General features: G+C 41.0%; 1 protein-coding gene across 4 annotated transcripts in view; it reads right to left on the reverse strand.

Annotated features, from left to right (window-relative positions):
• Window positions 1-12,895, reverse strand: part of LOC124168086 — a 23,436-nt gene continuing 10,541 nt past the window's right edge. For all 4 annotated transcript variants that reach the window (XM_046546197.1, XM_046546195.1, XM_046546198.1 and 1 more), the window contains exons 3-4: window positions 9,777-9,975; window positions 1-5,458 (exon numbers count right to left, since the gene is read on the reverse strand). In XM_046546197.1, coding sequence (XP_046402153.1) covers window positions 112-5,458; window positions 9,777-9,975 — 5,546 coding nt within the window. In that variant the 3' untranslated portion in view covers window positions 1-111. The remainder of the gene's footprint in view (window positions 5,459-9,776; window positions 9,976-12,895) is intronic.

The following is a 12,895-nucleotide window of genomic DNA, read 5'->3' on the forward strand; positions in this document are numbered from 1 at the left end:
GAAATCTTGCAATCCGTTTAATTGTATCATATGGTACTCATACAATGAAGCTTTGAAACATGACGAAGTAAAAATAAATTGTAAGACCTTAAATGAAAATGGATTTCCATGCTAATCTGAATCGTCTAGAGCCAGCCATTCATCAAAAGTTAGGTACTTGCTGGATATATCCTTATGGTCTTTATCCAGTTCGTTAGCAAGATCCTGCAAATAGGTGTCCCTATTCTCAAATCTCATCATAGATTGCACCACGAACAGCACTTGCACCTGACCCGCAGACGGCGGCACGAGCATCTGTTCAACCACGCTCATTGGGACGAATTGAGCGAGAACACTGAAGAAGAGACCCACAAAGACGCTAGTGGTCCTCTTCGTATCATCGCATACAGAGCACAAAGTGACCGGGAAATTTCTCTCCTCGAATTTCCAATTGTCCACCTTGCGACTCAGGAACCGCTCTTCGCCGAAGACTGTCCTCTCAAGGACGAGCTGCCTCTCTAGCAGCACCACATAAGCCTTGATTACTAGCGCGGGTACTTGGTGTCGGTTGGACTCCAGCGACACATGGCGGAGGTAACCCTTCAGTCCATCGTCTTCCTCGACAAAGTAATCGAGCCAATCATGTAAACTAGGGCGCAAACGTCTCCACGAAGTCTCCACGTGCTCAACAAAGTCAGGCAGGCGCCAGTTTTCGGTGATGAGACAACATTCAGCCAAACGATCGTAAAATCTCTTCTCAACATCACTGAGTACTTGGCTGCCCCTTGGGTGTTGCGAAAGATACTCTTGAAATGCGAAGACCAAGGAAGGGTGCCTAAACATGAAACATTTTCCATATTTGTCCACTTGTATCAGTATTTGGATTCCCTCCTTTAGTGTGATAGAACCGTCGCTCAACACCATCCGTAACCACTTGTAAAACACGTCCCCATCTTCATTGGTGATCTTAGAGGGAAAATGCTTCGGCTCGTCACTCGTTGCATCAAAAATTAGTCTCTTTAGTTGCTCCTCCTGTAGTTCACTTTTCAAAGACATCCAGACAAATTGCAGGACACTTTCATCAACCTTGTTGAGGAAAGCAGCTAGTAAAACGTTCCATTTCTCCGCCGCCAAAAAATCCATTACCTGTTCCATGCTTAGTTTCCCCACTAAAAAGGACCACATTTCTTCCACTTCAGCACAAGGAGAGCTTCTGACTTTACGAAAGACAATTTCATGAAAATCATCACCTAGAATAAATTTATTTTCAAATTCTTCGTCGGGAGAAATTGAATCTAAAAAATATACAAATATTTCAAATTCAAATACTGCAACGGTTCGAAGTTTGCACAATTGATATTTGTCTAATATTTTAATTAAGGTTTCTCCGAGCACATCCTTATTTTCAATCAAAAACTCAAAAATTGCTTTGAATTGTTTCCTTCCCTGATTACTTCTCAAAAGGTCGTACTCCTCCAAACCCATCCACCAAAGATTCGCTCCCGCCAATAAAGAATTGATTTCCCAGATTAGTCCATGGTCCCGACTTAGGGTAAGCATTTTGTTCAGCGTCATAAGATAATATGTGTTCCTCCTCGGCGAACGAAATAGAAAGTCGCTCAAACACTGACGCAAAAAGAAGAAGGCATTGTTACCTCTGTCTGAAATGTGACCAATGTGATACAGGGGATAAATACTGTGATCTTCACTTACTGTGACCCAGATTGTCCCCTCAAATAATATTCGCTGTAGATATTCTCCGGAATTCCTGCAAATATACGCGAGGATACCCCTGTTGCATTCCAATATAGAAGTGTAGATGCACATTTGAAGGTTACGGATCAGTTCCCATGATGAGGGAGGAAACCCCGATGTATTCATTTGTGCAATTTTAAGCGTCGAATTCAAGCTACTGCATTTCAAAGCGATAGCATTACTTGTAGTTTCAGAGCGGAGAATACAATCCATGAACTGGCGAACTGCCTCATATTTGCGTAAAAGTAGAACACTTGACAAAAGTAACTTGGTAATCTTCTCAGTTTTTGCCTTCTCGAGGAGCCAAATAGAGAAGAAATACTCAGCAAATGTCTGATGCACGAAAACGATCCTGCCTTGCCTCTCACGAACCAAACCAACGCGAAGGATTACCATTCTTTCCTTGCTATCCAATTCATATTCGTATTCCTTGTCCTCAGTAAAGAGAAAAGCGGACATCTCCTTCAGAAATTCACGGACAGGTATTTTGGTCAGGAAGGGTGTAGCTTTTGATGGTTCATAGTCAGGTAATTTCTCCTTTTCTGTCAAAAAGACGCGCATCTTGATGTCGAAAAATCGCTGATAAAGAACTGACACACTCAGCGATTCTAACACGTTGAAATTGTCTTCAAAAGTGACCGAAGACAGCATCCAAGCATGGAGTGGAATCTCTGTCAGTTTTTCCTCGGAATCCTCCGATTCTACCGCTGCCATCAATTCTGCAGCCAGAGCGTCGAAACGACAACTCACAATCAAGATGTCTTTTTTCCTCGACAAACGCAATCTCCGCAGAGATTTAACGAAAAGAGGTTTGTCTTCAGTCTTCAAACTCCCTAGAGTCTCTAAACAGTTGGCTATGATATCTATCTTTTTGCTCATTTCTTCCTCGGGCAACATCAGCAAGTAAGCCATCCATTCCTTTCGCATGAATCTCACTTGCTGTATTTTGTCAAACGGGACTAGGCTATAAGCTAACGTTGACAGAGACTCCTCCAGGTGCTGGCACTCATGAGTTCTCGCAGCAACGACAACTTGAACTGGCGTGGTGTTCACTAGTGCTTTGAGAAATGACGTTACAACCTGCCGGCTTTCTGGACATATCTCATCAAATCCATCAAAGAATATGAATACTTTTTTCCTGTTGTCACAAAACAATTTGAATATTTTTTCTTCTACGGAATCGCTTCCCCATTTGATAATATCATACAAGACATGCGAGGTCTCCTCCTTTGATGATATCTCACCTTTCAATTCTTTGAAAAATTTGTCGAACTGAGGAAGGTCGACCACCTCTACCCATGTGTCGGGGAACTCTTTCTTACACCTTCGAGCCAGGTCATTTATGAATACGGACTTTCCACTGCCAGGGGCATCAGTTATTACAAGTGCCTCGTTCCATTCGGCATCTTTTAATAGGCTGATACCAGCGAACTTCGAGGGCAGAATCTCATCAGAAAATGCATGCAACAAATGGCACTTGAAAGAGCAAAGGTTAACTGACTCACCACCCTCCAATCTAAAAAAGTGGATGTATTTCCACCTCTTATTAAGTGCCTCATCCATAAGCTTTCTTAATATCTTAGCTATGAGGTAATGTACCTCATCTGGATATTTGCGAAGGCTACAGCTGTAGAATCGAGCACCATTTTGAGAGGAACAGTCCCATTCAGTAAGACTGCCCAAATTCAGACTTTCCAAGTCAATCACCTCCGTATACAAGAATACAAATGCATCTTCCTTCCTTGTATTTATCAAGTTTCGATCCCATTTCATCACACGAAGCCTGAGCTCACGGGATTCAAAGCAGTCTGTATGATCATGGAGCATTTCTTTCCACCTCTCCATCAACATTGTGTCCAATGGCCTGCCTATCTCCATACTCCTTCGATTTACCATATCCGAAATATCCTCCTCATCAAATTTTTCATGCAAAAACGTTTCTACTTTCTCCTCATTTCCACCACACCCACCCTTGACTATATCTATAAGTTCCATTTCCTTACCCCCTAGATTCAACGTCTTTTTTCTCAGCTGTTCCTTGCACTCCATGCTCAGATTTTTCCACTTATAATCATTGTAATGGTAATTTGGATATTTAGGACACAGACGCTTCGGAACCATAAGTATAGTTCTTTCAACTATTTTCTTATCGTTCTTTAACATTTTTCCTGGACAATCGCGATTCACACATGGCCTCTTGCAAAGCGGTACTTCCTTCAAATCGTCCCACAGGATGACGAAAGTCGTTATGTCGAGTCTGTTCACGGCAGAACCAAAGTACGACTCGTCATTTAGATACTTACTCCAATCCACAAACATTATCTTCTCATTTGGTGATGAATACTTAAGGTGACTTATGCCGAGGCTCAAGTTCGACACCACCAATACCCGCAACTCTTTGTGAGGACTAATCAAAGGGTCACTGATTTCATTGGGGGCCCAAAGAATGTTGACTTTCTCACGCCAGTAAGCACTTAGTAAATGAGGAGTTTTCAGTAATTCTCTCCCGACAGCTTTTCCAGCTTTCTTGTTTCTTTCGATGTGCTCCTGAATACCTGGAACCACTTGGTTCTCATAAAACTCCATCAGTCCCGGAACCTGTTCCTGCAGGCGGGTCAATCCGTTCTTATTTGCATTCCCAGCTTTACAGGACTTTTTGTACTTAACAATCATTTCCGGCACTCTGACTATCAATTCATACAAAATCTTATGCTTTTCCTGGACTGACAAGTCTTCCAATTTTGCTACGTCATGTTCAGCGTACAACGCCCTTGCTATTATAGGATCATAGGTTACCTCAGACCGCCTGGAAAATATCTCGCTAACCACCTCCTCGTAATACTCCTGGCTATCTTCGTCTCCAACCTTTTTGTACGGCAACCCTCGATTCTCAAACACGTCAGCGAAAGCTTTGTGGGCGAGCTCGTGTGTTAGGTTGCTAAGAACATCGGATCGCTCAAAACCCTCAGAGCTACTCTCCTTGGCACCCGCGTATATCCTGTTCGTATTGAAGTCGGTAAGCCCCCAGGCATCGCCGTAGTTGGATGGGTACATGCACCCTATTTTGCAGGCAGAAAAGTCCAATACAATTTCAAGAGAGGGATCATCTTGGAGGCACTGAAGGATAGCCGATGCATACTCTTCCTCGTCGATTTCGCGGAATAAAGTCTTTACTGTATCAGCTGAAGAAGACTCGCTCAACTCTCCGCGATATATAAGGGCCTTTTGTGACATTTTCTCCACATGGTAACCTTGGATAGTCACGAAACTCTCCGATACGCACCGTCGTAGTTCTGGATCATTCTCAAAGGGCAGCCCATATTCTTTTTCATCCTTGGTGGCATAAACAAAGTTCCAGCCAATGAGTAAAACCCACATCTTCTTATAGCTGCTACTTCTTTCTTTGATCACCGTGTATAGGGCTGATTTTCCCTCGGAGTTCACCCAGCGCCTCCCTTTACCCATCGCGAGCATCGAATTGCATTCCGAGGTACGGATAGCCTCTATGACTTTCTCATCTTCCTCGCTCAGCAAGAGGCGGTGGAATTTGTCTCTCTCCGCGAGGAACAGTTTGATAACTGGATCAGTCATCCAGGCTCTGTTATCTCGCACTGGTATTATACTATCCCATTGCAGTAGGAGAAGGGTGATTTCTGGGTGTTCGACCGCGTAGTCAAGTGCACTCTTCCCTGTCTCATCCAGGTCGTCCACATTCGCTCCGCACCTGAAAATACAGAAAGTGACCAGTCATGTGAAAATATCTACAAGTTAAATGGGAGATGAATATTTTTTTAAGTAAGTAACTTTTTTCGTCGAATCAAATCAATACCATTGGTATAAAATGGAACTGAATCCTTATGGCGCAGTTCTTTTTAATGTACGAATACTTTCAATTGTTAAAATTCATGCTGAAATAACAGATTAGAATTCTTTTTCGTCCTAGCTGTGCGTGCGGGCAAGAGGAGAAGAAAATAACAGATTTTCTACGCATCTGAAGTTCTCTCTATCATCTCATCCAAACAAAGCTCTGTACGCCATAAGGTGTTTTCATTTCAGCATTGGAAATGGGATCCTAGCCTTGTCGGGTGAATTCATTATGATGTTTCCAAACTGTTACTCATAAAATCTATATTGTGAGTAGTGGCTACCAGTTAATATCGATTTCTTTTCATAAATAACTTCATGTTACACCTGCTTGCGGGTAGATACGGTCTGCAATACAAAATCAATATTCCTAAGACGCCACGACCAGCGTTTCTAGTGCGATTAGTCCTCCGACTCACTCATGTTTTACTCCATTATCAAAGAATACCCACAGCAATAGTGCAAGTGAGAGGGAAACCGGTAGTTGTAATCTGCCATTCACTTATTCGAAGGTATCGCGAACTATAAAAATGCAGCAAAAAAATCTTTAACAGAAGTTTTTTACTTTATCGCTCTTGCATTACACGAATGCTCAAACAATTACACCAGTTACAGTGGCGTAGCGAGGGGGAGGTCCGAGGGGTCAGAACCCCCCCCCCCCCCCCTACCTTATAAAAAATATAAAAACGCATTTCTTTCGCTCATTAAAAAAAAAACAAAATATTGAAAAATCATGAATTTACAAAATATTTCTTTAAGAAATTAAGTTTTTCGATTATGAAAAGTGTTAATATTAGTTGAAAACCACTATTTTCCCAGTTTTTTTTTCACCCTGGCTTTGGATCACCCGATCGAAATTCCTAGCTACCCCCCTTTCCAGTTAGTATTATTCATGTGGCAGTAATACGATCTCTGTCCGAATTGGCTTTTAAATCTTACATTTGATATTTCATGGCGCCCGACGATTTAAGAAATGACTGGTATGGACACAGATTTATTTGGAAACGGTCAAATCTAATACTGAGATCACGAATATCTAGGTTGAACCTACAAAATCGTAAATGAAATCAACAAAGTCTCCGATAGAACTCAAAATTAAGTGTAAAAAATTAACGCATGCGAGATTTCACGCTTAAGATGACCGTAAAACATGGTCAAAGTGGCCGATGGAGCTTAGTATACGACTCTCTTTGTGTACGTATAACACGATTTTTCTCCCTTCCAATGGCTCATAGGTTAGTATTCTAATAGGAGTCTAACAGTTCGTTTTATCATGATTACAAAATGGGTAACGGTTACTAATTTTACTGATTCAATATATGGCGACTAACTCGTTGTTTCAGGGGGAATCTGCAATACTTGGAGAGTTGGAAGAGGAAACAGCTAAAAGGTAGTTAGAATGGCATCGGCTGCAACACTGCTTTCACCCTTTTCACACTGAACTGTTGACGACACTCTTTGACTAAATATTCACATTCGAAGTGGTAAATCCTGTGTAAATATATTTATTTATGAACACAAGATATGTAAAACACATGTTCAAGCCGGGAAACTTGACAAATTTGCGTAATTTAGGAGAATTCGGTGTAGAAGTTCTCGTTTTTTTGATGTTGGTACCACGCGATCTTGCCAGTTTCAGGCAGTTGTTCGCAAATATCATTCTAATTTCATCGCGCGCTTCTACTTCACCGTACATGCGTAACTTTTTCACAAAATTTGCTTCTAATGAGTGCCGTTTCGACAACTTCTTGCCACAGACAGCTTCACCAAGTCGAAATACGCGGTATTTCTCCATAAAAGCCCATGTTAAATCACCCTAATTGTACAATCATTTAATAGATAATGTTGTATTTGCAGCATAGTCTCTGTAGTCAATTTAATTCCAGTCTGGACAGGTTTCCACTTGCCATCCCCAACACTCATCCTTTCGGTTACTCCCACAAATTATTTCAAAAATTGAATACTTTTCTCATATACATCCAGTCTAAGTTTACTGAGAGCCATTACAGTGTTCCTTGAGCACAATAACTCAAACCACCTATCGACTTGCTCAAAAAACCAAGCGGTGGTGAGAAATTCATTATTCCAACCTAAGTGCACCACACAATACCTAATTCCAGCAGAAACATCATGGCTCATCAGTTCTCTTGCACTGCGCACCCTCATTTTTTGGTATTGCCTCACTTCCACATGTCCCTCGTTCAATTTGGGAACTATTTTCAGTTCCCTGTTCGCCTGCAATTCTACAGGTTTCCTCACAGGATCTAATGAAACTCTACTACTAGGTAAACCATTATCCCTTACATCATCTTCATTAATACCTACAAATAAATTCGCCATCAAGAAGGTGGTTGCGCAAATTCTTAATTATATGACAAACATCTGCCATGAAATATACCTTTGAGCCAGTGTTACTTGGTTGAGGAAAAGTATTTGAAGTTACTGAATACTTCCCACAAGTAACTCCGAACTCTCTCCACACAGCCCGATTACAACTTCCCATGTCACAAGTTACCAACAAGCCAATATCTAAGCACTTTTCAATTAAATTAATAATAATACCCTTTACATCAACGCTATTGAATGAATTGCCTGTGTAGTGGTAAGCCACTGTTTGTTTCCATCGTGTAGAAACCCCAGCCAACATAAAAACCAAGGCATGCGTCGCCACTGCCTCAGAAGGAAGTTTTGATCTGAACGTTTGTAATCCTTATAAGATTTCCGAACGGAGTAAAGCGGCCAGATAAAACGTTTCCAGAAGACACGAAATACTCGAGAACACCAGTAAAAACCTGTCACAAAGGAATGAACAAATAGATTAAGGAATCAAAATGGCGCGTCCGAGTCACGTGACTCCCTTTGTCCAATCGGTGAACACCGTTGTCAGCAGAGGGCCCAACAATGGTTGTCAGAACCTTTAACATATATGGCCTTGGCCAGATTATTTTTCTCGGGTTATTTTTCAGTTATGCCAAAAAAAACCTAATACTCAGGTTAACCGGCGTATAAAAAGTAACCGGTTTTTAATCGGTTAACCTAATAAAAAAACTGTTATATATAAAACCTGTTATTTTTGCCCATCCCTAGTTAGTTCCCGGAGAGAGGACTGTCAATGCGTGTGGTGAGTGCGGGCCGCCTTGGTGCTTATCTGAAACATAACGTTGTGCTTTGTACCTATTTTTTTGGAGTCACCATAAACTCCCGTGAACCTACCTTGGTGTAGGGTGCCTAGTTATTACATAATCACCCTTACTTCGAGTCCAATAAGAAGCAGGCGTTTGCAGATGAGGTCAATTTTTCGAGCGGAATTATTTTTACCGATAAATTGGAAAAATTTGTTCACTTCATGATTGTTATCAATGGGGTTCCTCGAAATTTCGTGCTGATTTGAAACGTTCAGGGACCCTACAAGCTTCGGAGACCAACATCCAGGAAGAAACAGCCAACACAACCCCTGCTATGATGGCAAGAGTCATGACAAACGACCGAAATCGCTTCGCAAAGTGCATAGAGAGTGAGGACAGCACCTTACTGATATGATCATCTAAACTATGTAAAACAGAACTAAGCATTTGTGCCTTCATTGTGCAAAACAAATTTAAACAATTACTGACCCCAACAATGGAATATATTAACATTCGAAAAAAGGAAGTTAAGGTGCCGCGTTCATAGAAAACGTCGCCATGGAAACTTGAAATTTGTAGGTTTTGATTTAACGGGAAAATTACCGTAAAACAATTGAACGCGCAGTGTCGCACTCAAATTTCCATACGCCTCTCATCGTTGTTTCTCCGGTTCGAATAAATAGCGAAAGAAGACACCTCCGGTGGAAAAACAACATGGCTGTGGTAAAGAATCGAAAAGTAAACCGCGGAGAAGACATCGATGCGGGTAGGAAGCAGGAAAACCCAGTGTTTACACCTTGTTTGCGGTAGATCACAGTTAGTTCTGGAGAAAAATGGATGCCTCCAAAGAAAAAAAAGCGATAGCATCAACCATGCAGCCCGTGACCCGGCTGGACACCCGTAAAGAAATCATGGCGAGGAGTGCGCGTTAAAAAATTCCTTAAGCTTTGAAGATGATTTTTCGTCGATTTCTGGACTTAATGTTATCGCCATTTTTTCGTACATTAACCTTTTAAAGGTGGATCATAACGAAAAGAAAACGAAAGAAGTTACCTGAGGAGCAAATGGACGCGATCCTTATCTCCACTCTGTGCTGCCAGCATGAGGCGCGTGGCTCCATTTGGAGGGAATCTCTTGCGGAGATGGTCCCACTTGTCGCCGGCGACCACCAACGCACCAGACGACGCAATATCCTCATCCCTCAAACCAAGCAGATCTCTCAGCTGCAACACGTCTTCTCTCCCTTGCTCGCCTGTGAAGAATAATTAGCTGGTAGCAATCAACCTTTCAGGTGTAAGCCCAGACATCGCAATTCTTCCACTCCGAGCGAAAATATTTCCCATTCAATACTTTTTGTTTTTATTTTTGTTTTTTTTTTGTTTTAAGTTTTTTTTTTGTTTTTTTTTTTGATTTGTTATTTTCGTTTTCATTATGTTTTTTACTTTAATATTTTTTATTTTTGTTTTTTATTTTTATGTTTTTTATGATTCTATTTTTGTTTTTTTTTATGTTTTTACTTGTTTTTATTTTTTATTCTTTTATTTTATTTTTTTATTTCCATGTTTTTATGCCTGTGAAGTAACTGGGAGTTACGTTAACTTCGAACCCCTCGTAGGGACAGCGACGCGGACTTCATGGGGACTGATGGGGCCCAAGCCCCCTCAAAAATTCGTTATGGGTGTGAGGAAAAAAATGTCTGTGGCTTGTCGATTTCCCCGTAGTGTCCAGATATCGAGATTCGAGTTATGAGGGTTCTCATGTTGATCATATGACTCTTCTAAAATTCTTAATTAACTTAAAAACTCCCTACTTATAAAATTTTCCGGGGCAGGATCCCCGGTTTGCCCCCCCCCCCCCAATATTTTCTGTAAGTCGGCATCCCCGATCATACGAGCGAAAATAGATCCTGTTCCAATTTTCATCCGCGAATTTTTCCGTTAAACACGACGAGTGATTTCATTTGCATGACCGTTCAGCAAGTAAAAGTAATCGGATTACTTTTAACGATTACTGTTGACGAAATGTAATATTTATTTGTAAAAGGGTTGCTTTCGATTATTTTTTTATTTCCTAAATCGAAAGAATATTACTCATGGAGTACGTATTTCACGCTTTTAGATTTTTAAATGACGATATCTATATTTTCGTGATCATTGACCGTGTGAAGAATCGACCTTGAGAATGGTTCGACGCAGCTATCCATTTCTCTCTCCTATCCGCTATATATATATATAAAGTGTCTTTATATATAAAGTTAATGGTCAATTTTAAACTCATTTGAAAAAGGCCAGATTGGCGCTCATACAATGCCACTCCACGTGACGTCACAGGGACCTAGTTTCTGTACGAGTAGATAGGAGTTTTACATCGTCTGAGATAACCAATGCATGCATGAGGCACAGAGCTCAGGGAAACATCTCTTAATGATCACCTGGTAAAACTGCCCAAGGTCGGAAAGTTTCCTTCGTTTGATAGGGTATTAATAATCCTTATTTAAGCAAAGCGCTACCTGCTAGCACTGCTAGCAGGGTACTCTGATACCTGCTAGCAGCCTGCATCTTAGCGTGTGAAGCCAACTTGGTGCTCATAGGCTCGCACCAAGGTGGCTTCACACGGCGGCAGCTGGAACCAGAATGACGTCAAACGGGCTTTTCCCAGTGTTCATACTTAGCCGTCGCGTTTTCGCGCGTTTGAAAATTTTCACTTTTCATTTAATCGCGAAAAAATAGATATCGTCATTTAAAAATCTAAATGCGTGAAATACGTACTCGAGGAGTAATAATCTTTCTATTTAGGCCAAAGAATAATCGAAAGTAACCCTTTTACAAATAAACATTAACTTTCGTCATCAGTAATCGTTAAAAGTAATCCGATTACTTTTACTTGGTTACTCATCGACACTGTTAGTTTTTCATAACTGTTATAACATATAAAGTGCGGGAAACATGAATTCCCGAGTGTAGAGGCGACGACGGGAAAGACTCGGACGTGAGCCCTGGGCCATCTCGTCCGACACACGCGCGCCCCTCGTGTCTTTATATATATATAAAGTGTCTCTTTCTATCAAAATTTTTTGTTTAATTTTTTTAGCTAGCCAAAAGTCAATAAAAATCTATGAAATCGTGAGTGCGCGATTTATACGTTAAAGTTCAACGTTTGTTCTCCATGCAATGAAATACAGTTAAAAATTCGGAATTTTTTAGGATATTTATTCACTCTTTTAGTAAATTAAGAGCGAACTATTGTTTTATGCAATTGTTATTTATAAACTTTATGAATTGTTAAAAATATCACTGTTTTTCGTTAATTTTTTACCTAATTCTAGGATAAAAGTAGTTACTGCCGCTTGCCACTCCTAAGATATTTACACCAGGAGTTATACTTAAGTCTATATTATTAGACGGAAAAGAAAAATCTTGCTCCAACTTGCTCCCCTCCGATTTTTTCGTGGTAAAGCAAAATGATGTCGGGCGGTTGTCGCGCCCCATGACCCGCAATACACGGCGTACGCACTCGGGAACTTAGGATGACATGCGTCGTAGTCCGTTTGAGAGACTGGATTTTCCCTTTATTGTGAGTGCGTTGCACTTAACTATATAGTTGTAGTTAACTTATAGTTGTTATTTGCTGCTATTTATGGTTTGTACCCTCTTCTGACGATTATACCCCTGGGTCTTTCCGCGGGAGCCGTGTGCGGATGGTAAAAAACCTAACGGTTCGCGCGCTCTCCAAGCCCTTTGTCCTCGGCGCCTACCCCTTGATGCTCCCAGATTTCTCCTTTTACTATGAAAACGTGCAAGTGTTTCTATTCTACAAATTAGGTTTTCCCAAAATATGCCGTCTATGCGATTGGCACGCTCATTTCTAGCCGAGTGCTCAACAGTATTCCTTGCTGAAGTGTGCGCCGAAAGACGTTGACAGTTTAGTTCACCAGTTATGGATACAACATTAGTGACTCGCCAAGATTTACATATTGTGATGTTGGCAAATAGAAGGGACACCATCAACGAGAATAAATCGTTAGTACTGGAGTTTTTACACTACAAACTTTTTTGGGAGGAGATGAGAAATTAAAAACTTTGCTTGCAGCCTTCATTCAAGAAGTGTTTTTTTCATCAATACTTTCAAAAGTGGGATGCGTGTACAAGAGCAAATAGTAGATTTCTGAAGTT

The sequence above is a fragment of the Ischnura elegans genome, chromosome 11, assembly GCF_921293095.1.
Source record: "Ischnura elegans chromosome 11, ioIscEleg1.1, whole genome shotgun sequence".
Taxonomy (NCBI): Eukaryota; Metazoa; Arthropoda; class Insecta; order Odonata; family Coenagrionidae; genus Ischnura; species Ischnura elegans.